General features: G+C 40.6%; 1 protein-coding gene across 1 annotated transcript; it reads right to left on the bottom strand.

Annotated features, from left to right (window-relative positions):
* Positions 1 to 6,398: 6,398 nt before the first annotated feature.
* dmrt3a (doublesex and mab-3 related transcription factor 3a) lies at positions 6,399 to 10,705 on the bottom strand. Its single transcript, XM_018668307.2, has 2 exons — positions 9,982 to 10,705; positions 6,399 to 8,340 (listed from the first exon to the last, which is right to left on the bottom strand). The coding sequence occupies exons 1-2, from the start codon at positions 10,379 to 10,381 to the stop codon at positions 7,316 to 7,318; spliced, it is 1,425 nt and encodes a 474-aa protein (XP_018523823.1). The 5' UTR covers positions 10,382 to 10,705; the 3' UTR covers positions 6,399 to 7,315.
* Positions 10,706 to 10,846: the final 141 nt, after the last annotated feature.

The raw sequence follows: 10,846 nt of genomic DNA, 5'->3' as shown, positions 1-10,846 counted from the left end.
TAGGTCACTGTTGAGAACATATCAGATAATTTTTAAAATGCCTATTATTATGGCTATTATTGACACCAAAAATGATTACTACATGTGTGAGGGCTATGATTCAGGTTCCTTTAATATTACAGTGATTATGCAGGTAATGTTCATATAATCTGTTTGTCAGTGGGAGTATTTACATGGATCATAGTTTAAACTGCCCTGTGACAGAGCAGATACACAGGTGATAAATGTGTCATGCAGGTTGTTACAGTCTGTTCTCTTGGCAGGGGTAACTGAAGATGATTACACTGTTTTCACAACAATCATACCTTTAAAAAAAAAGAGGAAAAAACACCATGTCAGCATGCAGGAGAGTCTTACACAAAACAAAAGTTAATAAAACCCAACCTAAAACACACCCACAGCCTTAACTTTTAACAGGTCCTGAGTTTAGTTTATACACTAAACCCAAATCACCCTGATACAAATAACGCCACGACTGAATGATGTCTTTCTCTCTCACCTTATTCTTACTTTACATAATTACCTTTATCAGAATAAAATAAAAAGGATATAAAGGGGAGGTGACCCATGGGTGTGACCTGCATTTTAAAAGAGGAACGTCGACCACTTTCTACGTTCAGCTCTTTGTTTGCAGCTTACTGAGTGAAAGCCTGACTCAAGAAGAAAAAAGAGACATAGCAGAATTTACTCAGTGCCAACCGACGTCCATGGGAACTGACAACAAGACAATGCAGCCACGGATCTTCACGCAGCTGAAAATAGCCTGTCGACCTCAGCCTTTTGTCAGTTTCCTTGTGATGTAAAATTAATGAACAAAGTGAAGTTAAAAGGAGGATATGGGTGGATATGAATCTCTGTCACAGATATATTGTATATTCTTTTCAAAATATGGGTAGGGTAGCCTATTGTTTTCTGGTTTGTCCTGCTTGAATCCTGCTTGGCTTGAGGTGTCAGAGGATTAAAATATATATATATTTCAAATCTTAATTTTATATAAATGAATGCCAATTTAAAACTTTATTTAATTGTAAGATATCAAATAGGCCTTGGTTTCTTTTTATAACAAAACACAAGAAAACTTAAAAAAAAAAAAAAACTGTACACATTAACTAAACTGGACACATTAAACTAAGAAGCATCTTGATCAGTAGTTATTTTTACTGTAAAGCTTTTTTTTAATGTTAGCTTTAGCTCACTTAAAAGCTATTTTAACCACAACTTTACAGTTTTGACTATAAACATATGGCTTTTTTTATTTTTATGGTATCTCTGAAATACAATAATGTTCATCTGTGGAATTGTACTTATTCAACAGACAGCATCTTTTTAGTTAACTTTATTAGTTAGTTAGCTTAATTAGGTTGTTGGCTTAGCTAGCTAAAAAACATTGTTAGCTTTTAGCTGTCATAAACTAGGTCTATTTATGGTGCCTCTAGAGTACAAATACATCAGTGTGTTTATTGGATTGTTTTTAAAGCTTGTATTAATGCTTTGATATCTATTTTCTTGAAAGGACAGCGCCTTTTAGCCTTTTAGCTAGTTAGCTAAAAGACACACCAGCTTGTAGCCATTACAGACTAATTTATTTAATTTAATGGATAAACACATTACTTTTATATTGTAAAAATCATGTTTTTCTGGTGTTTTTTTTCTCCAGTTGAGGGAAGTTCCTCTTAACGCTTCCTCCATGTGTTGAAGGTTAAGACGTCAGGCCTGCAGGTGCAGCTTTATTTGCCACTTCGTCTTAATTTATTACGGAGGTTACGACCGGCCACCCCAGGCTGCCGTTTCCACACCAGGAATGCTTTGATGTTGGGATCGGGCTGGATGGTCGGACAGGAGGATCCGCACTGAGCCGGACCCTCCAGGTGAAATGTGTTGTCTGTGTCATTACGGAGGAGCAGCGTGGGGCAGGAGGGGGCCTCCAGAGGTGCTTGAATGGATTTTCTTTTAGGACATTTCAGGGTTCCTGGAAGGAATTCCAGGCATCCTTTAAAGACTCTATGTCAGAGAATCTTGGGGAATCTGGAAGAAGTTCAAGGGGACTTTTAAGTGGTTGTGAGTATTTAAGGTTTTGGGTTTTTTGCAAGGTCTGGAAATCCTAGATGAATCCACTAGGAGTTCCTGTGGATTTCTAAATGGATTCCAAGCATTATTTTAGATGTTTCAGAATTTTGCAGATGTCTGGAGATCCTTGAGGTGATTCCAGGGATCCTTAAAGGTATCTCAGGTGTTACTGGAAGCATTTCAGAAGTCTTTACAGGGTCTAGAGGTCCCTCAGAGCTTTCTAGGGATCCTTGACATAGTTTGTCTTAGGTTCATCTTTGAAAAGATTCCTTGGGGTTCCATGCATTATTGGATGAGTTTCAGTGGTCTTTGCATGGGTCTTTGTGTTTAGGGTCCTTGAAGAGGTTTCAGGTATCTTTGAAGAAGTTGCAGGGAGCTTTGGAAGGGTTCAGGGATCTTTATAGGGATTCCAGGTATTGCTGGCAGACAGTTTCATGATTCTTTGCAGGGTTCTGGAAGTCCTTGAGGAGTTTCCAGGGATTACAGGTTACAGGCATGGCAGAGGGAATTTCAGAGGACCTTGAAAGTTTCTGGGGATATCTCTGGATTTTAGAGAGATCCTTGAAAGGATTTCAGGGGGGAATTCCAGGGGTTTGCATGGGATCCAGGAATCCTTGACGAGTTCCCATGGATCTTTGAATGGATTCCAGGTGTTACAGAAGGGGGTCCATGGATCCATGAAGAGTTTCCAGGGAATCTCTAAAGAGTTCCAGGCATTATTGAAACAGTGTTTCAGGGATCACCGCACGTGTCTTTGGACCGTGTCTTTGGACCCTTGGATGGATTTGAGGTGTTACTTAAGTAATTTAAGGGATTTTTTCACTGAGGTAGTTGCAGTTTCCAGGGATCCTTTAAAGGGATCCAGGCATTACTAAAGGAATTTCAAGGGTCCTTGTAGGTGTATGGTGATCGATTAGGAGTTTACACAGATCTTTGAATGGATCCCAGGTATGATCATTCAAAAATAAATTAACATATTTTAAAATTTCCTTTATCCATATAAAAAAAGTTCATTTTCAGTCCTCAATAAATGAAAATGTGAATGTTCTGTATGTAAGGGCATTAAATAAACACTACTAATGTGTAGGATACAGTAAGAAGGGTTAAAAATATTCTAAAAAACATAATAATATTTATAGATTGTGTGGTTATCTTGTGGTATTTTTTGTATCCACCATAGGAGCTGCTATAATATTGTGATTTTGACCTTTTAAAATAAACATTACGTTGTTTGTTTTCTAGGCCTAACTCCACAAAAACCACCTAAACTTAACAAAGATATATTGTCTAAAATGCAGCATTACTGGTTCTTTATACTGACGTTTATTTAGGATGTTGTCCATGCAAAATGCTCAATACACAAACTTTAACCACTCACACACTGAATCTTTTTAATGGCCACAGCCTGGAGACACTTTCTCACACGCTGTTCAGTTTACTTTTGGTGCTGATTGAAACAACAGCATCTTGTTGGAAGTGTCCCGCCGTGCAGGCCGTAAAGCGTAACAGGAGCTGTGTATAGACAGAAGAGCAGTGTGGGATCACTGGGGATCCTGTTATGTTAATTAGCCTCTGATGGACCGACAACACATGCGGCTGAATACAAAACCAGGCGGGACGGCATTTGTCTCTGTCTGAAGGGGTCCGACACCTCCGACCTCTGACGGCTAATGTGCAACAAACAGGAGGACGTGTCCTTCAGCTGTGGAGTTTTTACATTTACCTGCACCTGAGAGGACTAAATTTTCTCTTTCCATTTCACACCTCAGTCTGTCATTAGGTAACCTATACACACACAATGATTCAGTGGTAATAGACGTGTGAATTAGGACATTTTATAGAAGGAAAAAGCTAAAGAAATCCAAAGTGAATTCATTTCATTCAGGAAATCATCAGTTTCTCTCAGTATCCACATTTGATTTGCACCAGACTGATCTTATTTAGGCCCACTACAACTGCATCTGATAAAAGATTTGCCTTTAACATAGGTTTTAAAGTAATAAAGCATTTAATTCAGTCCAATTTTAACAAACATTTTCCAAGGTATTAAAAAATCTTAAATATAATTTACATGAGATTAAATATTATTTTTAGTTGCCTTGCATTGGCTGCAGGATGAGTTTCATTAGGCCCCAGATTTCAGCAAAAACTTAAATTAAGTCAATATTTTAAAGTTCACAACACAATATTTTTACAGATATATTAGAAATTGTTATTTACAGCTGAAGAGTGGCAGAAATGTGACATAAATGTAAATAAATTCATGCTCTTGATAAATAATTGTAGGCCTCATTATCCCCACTAGTTTTACTTCATTCTTTGACCCATATGATTGTGAAAAATATATCAAATTATATTCTACATTGTGTTAGAATATGAATGTCAATAAATGTAATAAAGTGAACACTGCAGAAACCCTGGTAAATCTTGTGTGCAACAAACTTTTAAAAAATAAAAAAAGTAAAATTAATGCCACACTCAGATGAATTCTTGCTGCTTATTTAATTCAGTCTCATCTGTTTCTTCATATTTCACTAGCTACTGCTACATATGTGCCAATTGTGAAATAATAAAATACTGATGTGTTACCATGTGAATTATTTACCCAGGTGTTTGGTGATTAAAAACCTGATATTCCCCCTGTTGTCCACTGGGTGTCAGACTGAAGCAGGTAAACAAAGGAAAACTTTTACTCTCATTGTTTGTCACAGCTCATAACCAAGACATCTCGGAACTGGATGGGAGAAACTGTGTTCAGAAAGCAAATTAAATTTCTAAATTTATGAATTTACTGTTAAAATATAAAACAAACACAAAACATTAAAGGACTAAATGACCTTCAGAGAATCTAAAGGAACATTTCACATGTCTTATTTTGTCTGACTAACTGTAAAACACAGATATGTAATTAAAAATGATGATAAACTCATAATATATTTAATTAATGATCTGATAATGTGATTATCATGGTTCAAAACCCTTTAATCTGCCGCTGAGATGCCACTGAGCAAGGTCATAACTTCAAATCGCGTTGAGATTTTGGGAAAGAGATGGACAAAAACCTTTCCATGCCCTTGATTTATCACTGATTAGTGTTATTTTTTTAGTTATTACTATTAGCCATTAACAGTAGAGTTGGTAGTTTGATGTGTTGAAGTGTCACTAAGCAAAAAACTGCTGTAAAACTGCTCATAAGTGGTGTGTATAATACTGGAGGAAAAACTGCAGATGCTTTGATCAAAACAAAATGAATCCGTGCGTACAAAAGATTTATTTGCTGTCAATTTCAGTCCTAAATCTTGAGTTACTGGGTCCAGTTTGGGCTGTAATATAAACACAGTATAGCTCAGTTTTACCACTAGATGGCAGCATTTAAAAGGTTTAGACCACACAGGAGGCCTTAACCTACAGTATGTGAGATAATGGAAGATGCTGTGGAGTAAGTCGTAGTGTTTTAATGATAAAGTTCTTCTTAGGAAGCACATATATGTCTTAAGCTCTTATTTTGAAAGGACGTTCTCTCATAAGACCAACAAAACTTCTGCCATGATTTTTCAGTGATGGAATATAAATATAAAGCTCGTGTAAAATCCCAGTAAACATGACTTTATAACCTCTGAATATAATCAGTGATCTGCAGCTCAAATAGAAAGAGGTGGAGCAGTGTCGCACACCAGTAAAACTATGTGCAGTAGTTGAGTAAATGTACTTAGTTACATTCCACTGCTGTCTTCCTCCATCATCATCCAGTAACTTCATCCACTCACTGTTTCACCAAGATGCTCCAACAGTGGTTATCACACAGTTTACATTCTCTGATACCGGTGGTGAAAAGTAACTAAGTACATTTACTCAAATACTGCTCTTACAGTGAGGATTTCTGCTTTTACTCCACCTCAAAATATTTCACTTTCATACCTCACTACATTTATTTGGTCACTGTAGTTAGTGTGAAGATGAATAGTAATAATAATAATAATAACAGATAAAATGATTAATGATGATTTGAAGTTAAAATAAAAATAAAATATTTGCAGTTTTTATTTTGCAGCTGAAACATGTGAGTGATGAACATGTTAATGCTTGTGTCTTGAGTTTGGAAATAATCTGACTTTTCTTGTAATTTTTTTTGTTGCATCAATGTAAATGCACTTTAAGTTAACATTTATAATCAGTATATAAACATTTAATAAATGGGTTCTTGAATTAACACTTTAATTACAGGCAGATTTAAGTGTTTATTAATGCACTTGTAACTGTAACTCCTCCTGTGGACAGCCATGAGCAGAGGCTGCTGCATAAACAGATAAATAACAACACAGTAAAACACAGTTAGAATAATATAAATACGTCTGCACAGAAATTTAAATTGTTGACAATCACTTAAACACAGTTAAAATGTCTTTATGTCAACTACATTATACTGGATTCTAAACTGTTTGTTTTTAAATGCAGTTAACACACACTGATAATACTGTGTGTGAATGTTAATTTTGTGGTTGTGTGTTATGTTTGGGGAAAACTAAACTGGTTTAACTTATTCTGGATGTTCTGACCTTTAGATTTTGTCTATAAATCTTGAGGTGTTTTATCTGAATGTAAAGTTGGATCTAATGGTTAATATGTCTTAAATATCACAAATTAAAAGCATAACATCAGCTAGATTCTTCTTCTTACTCTTGTTATTTTAGATAACACTGAGCATTCTGGTGTTTAATTTAATTTGTACATGATTATAGAGCATTAAACCCACTTCAGAAAGTCACTAAAGATGTTTGTTAAATATAAATTCACAACATTTCTCATGGATAAACCTCAGACATCTGCCTCAGAATAAAATCAGCAACACTCCTGCTCCATTTGGACGACTCCGATTTATTTGGCATACTCTTTAACATGCAGTGATGATCCTTAACATCGACAGTTTTCACAGTAATAAACATGCTTACAGGAAATAGAGAATGGATTTTCAAAATAATAATAATAACAATAATAATAATAATAATAATAATGATCACCATGTGTTTACATTCATCCCGTTTTGGTCAAGTCCAGTGACATCTTGAGAGCATGAGGGGGGTGATGTGATGTGATGTTTGGGGGGGATTAAACATCACCTTATCAACGGGTGATTGCCTCACACACACACACGCACACACGCACACACACACACACACACTGATGTCCTTTCAGAATAATACATTTTTGGTTCCCCCCCTGCTGCGTTAGTCCATCATCAGCATTTATTTTAGGTGGATGAGTTCAGGATGCGGGAGTCTGCGGAGTCAGACCGCTCCTCGTACTCCTCATCGGGGGAGTAGAGGTTGGGTTTGGGCCCCAGCGTGCAGCTCTCCTCCTGGATGCTGATGCGCTGCTCCTCGGAGGGTCTGGAGGGGAGGATGGGGGAGCTGCGGAACACGGATCCCCCGGGTCCGGCGGGGGCTGCCGGGGAGAAAGGAGACACGTACTGGGCCGCCGATCGGAGCTGGTACTGCTGCTGCAGAGCCATGGTATTCCACAGAGTCACGTCGTTGTGCACGAAGGGGCTGGCCTGGCTGCGCGTGAGGGAGTTGCGCAGCATGAGCGGGTAGCGCGTGGGCTGCGGGAAGGACGGGTGCTGCAGGGGGACACCCAGAGGGCCCGTGGAGACCACGCCCGAAGCGGAGTCGGACGTGAACCGCAGGGACTCGGGCACCCGGAAAGCGGAGCCCACCGACCACTTGGCGGAGGAGGACACCGGGTGGTAGGAGCCCAGCGTGTGCTCGAACAGGTGTCCGTTTGAGGGCAGCACCAGGGCGTCCGTGTGCGGGTCGGCGTGCGCGTGCGCGCTACCGTCGGGGCTCCTGCTGGACAGCAGCACCTCGATGGCCCCCACCAGATCCCCCCCGCAGCCTCTGAGGATCAGCTCCAGGACCGGAGGCTTGTGCGCGGGGAAGATCTTCTTGAGGACCTCCAGCGGCGGCCGGTTGGCCCGGAGGCTGAAGGGGAGGTTGATGGAGCCCGCGAGGCCTTCGATCAGCACGCTCTGCTCCCCGGGGCTGACGGGATACTTGTGTGGACTCTCGGCTTTGGCTTCCTTCTCAGCGCTGCCGGCTTTGGGGAGGCTGTAGCGGCTCTCCTCTCCCGGGTTGGACGGGGTTTCCGGGGGCTCCGGGGTGTAGCAGGAGTTCGGTTTGGAGTCCTCTGGGGAGCTCACCGGGTCCTGCTCCTTCTCGCTGGAGCTGCCCCCGTTCTCACCCCCAGACACCTCATCGGGACCGTCCTCTGTGGGCTCTGCGGGGCGAGGAAACAGGAAGTCAGGAGGCAAGTTTGGGCGAGAAACAGAACAGATTCCAGCTCGCACGAAGCCGATGGAGCATTAAATGAACCAGAGGCTCCAGAAACACTGAGCTGCTCTCCCATCACACCCTCAGCTCTCAACAGGAAAGGAAACATACAATTAATCGCTTGTCAACTTGTCTCCAACACGACGATTTACGAGCATTTACTTTACTCTCTCCTCTGCGGAGCTGTTAACGCAAAGTGCTGACTGTGTGTCTGAGGAATCTTTTGACCACACCGTGCAAACAGATCGGCCTGTTGCTCGGTAACATTTCATCTCAACTTGACCCTCCTGCAAGAAAAATGGCGATGAGATTCGACTGAAGCTGCCCGCCACTGATTACTCGGATACTCTCTGCACACACAGCAGCTCAGGAAGATGCAGCTGATGTGGATAAAGCTGATCGCTGCCTGCGTCCAAACAACCAGGGCGAGATCATTAAGGCTGTTAATTAATTTAATAAAGACAGAGCTGCTAATTATTAGCTACATGTCACCTGGAATGATCTCTTGACCACTAAACTCTCTGCTTTTTGAATAAAAATCTAAATAAACAGCTGAAATTAAACGATTAAAACAGGAGTTGTGAATAAACACATCATGTCTCAGCCTGTTTGCTGAATTCAGATCATAATTAACCAGATTAATTGATTAAATGATTACAGAGAAATGTATTCCTTGTCAAAAAAGAAAGGAAATTATGAATAAAAAAGTAACGTGATGTTCAATAAATAAATAAGGAAAACAATAATAAAACAACTCTTGTGGTGGTGTCATTATTCTAATAATTACCAGGGGAATAGACACATTTGTCTGTTACAAATATCGAATTAATAAATGTTCAGCCTGTGAAAAATCTTAATATATAAGATTCGTTCTTCTCATTTAATTAAAAAGATGTCTCGTGGATTTTCTCCCTGAATATTTTGTAAAAATGTCAAACATAAGTTTATTTCAGCTTTGGGTCAACACAGTCGATATTTTTTGTTCTTTATGATTCTGTCGTTTTATAAAAAGAAAATCGAGATAATGACTGAAAACATTTAATGCATCTCTCCCTGGTGATCAATAAAGTAATTTTATTTTTTGTTGTTTTAAATTATAATAATGGCCTGAATGAATCCCTTTAAATAAAACTGTAATTCAAATGTATCATCAGAGGATGTGTTTACTTACTTGTTGAAATATTACCCAAAACAAATGACTGTATCTGGAGATACCTTTAAACAGATTAGATTAGGTGTGATGCAAATAAAAATAAACATTTTAATGATCAATCTTTGTTTCTTTTTTACTAATTTAAAAATTCACTGACATTTTTTAATTTTTCAGTAAAGGATTTGTTTTGTCTCTTAAGTTTAAGATGTGAGAAAATGTTTCCAAAGTATTGGTAATGTTCCTGTGATTAATTTATCATTATTATTTATTAGTAGTCTGGTGGTGATTTAAAATTATTTCGATCTTCATTTGTTTTTCTGCTGAATTGTTCATTGTTTTCATTACATGTAATAAGATGAAATTTTAGTTAAAGTTAAAGTTAAAGTGGAGCTCCATCCCTCTCTCCTCTCCTCTCCTCTCCTCTCCGCCTCCTACCTGTGCATGTTTGCGCTCCGGCCTGCACCGGCTCCGCGCTGCTCCACCTCAGCTCCAGCTCCTCTGACCTCGGCGGGGTTCCCTGGTTCCCCTCGCCGGCCCCGGGTATGCCGATGCCGGGCAGCACTCTGAGCGACTCCGGGATGAGGCTCTCCAGACTCTCGTTGGCCTGCTGCCTCCGGAGCGCCACCTGCGCCGCCATGACGCGCTGCCGCTCGATGATGAGGATGCACTTCTCGCAGGTGCAGTCCTTGAAGCGGCAGTAGCGCTTGTGACCTTTGAGCCACGACAGCACGCCGTGGTTCCGGCACCGCGCGCACTTGGGGGTCCTCTGGAGCGGAGCCCGGGGCTGAGACACCGGAGCCCCCATGTACAGGTAGGGCGACCCGTAGCCATTCATTCTGTCGGACGCGGCGTGTTTCCCAGGACGCACAAGTGCATGTGCGGAGAGGCGAGGCGGAGCTGGAGTGTCGTTGTCAGCAGCAGCAGCAGTCAGAGAGATGGAGCTGGATGGAGCTGCTCTGCTACACGCATGACAGGATGAGGATAAGAGGTGTTGGCTTGTAGTGGAGGATCCACCTTCCCCCCCCGGCTGACAGCACAGATATGCATCAGGCTGACACGCACTTATGGAGACGAGTAACCAAACGCTGTTACTCGCGTCAAAGCGTCTGCACGCTGCAAGAAATGTCCATGTGAGGCTGAAGTGGGCGAGAAACAAAAACCTGCCAAGTGAGGATCAGATAACCTCAAGTTTCCCTCTGAGGTTCACACGTTAGTAGAGTTTCCCTCCAAGATCAGAGAAAGATTCAACATCATTGGAAATATTTAAAGATTCTAAGACTTGATCCTGCAGCTGAAATAA

This window comes from Lates calcarifer, linkage group LG13, assembly GCF_001640805.2.
Source record: "Lates calcarifer isolate ASB-BC8 linkage group LG13, TLL_Latcal_v3, whole genome shotgun sequence".
NCBI lineage: Eukaryota > Metazoa > Chordata > Actinopteri > Centropomidae > Lates > Lates calcarifer.
This window is presented reverse-complemented; position numbering and strand designations above follow the sequence as displayed.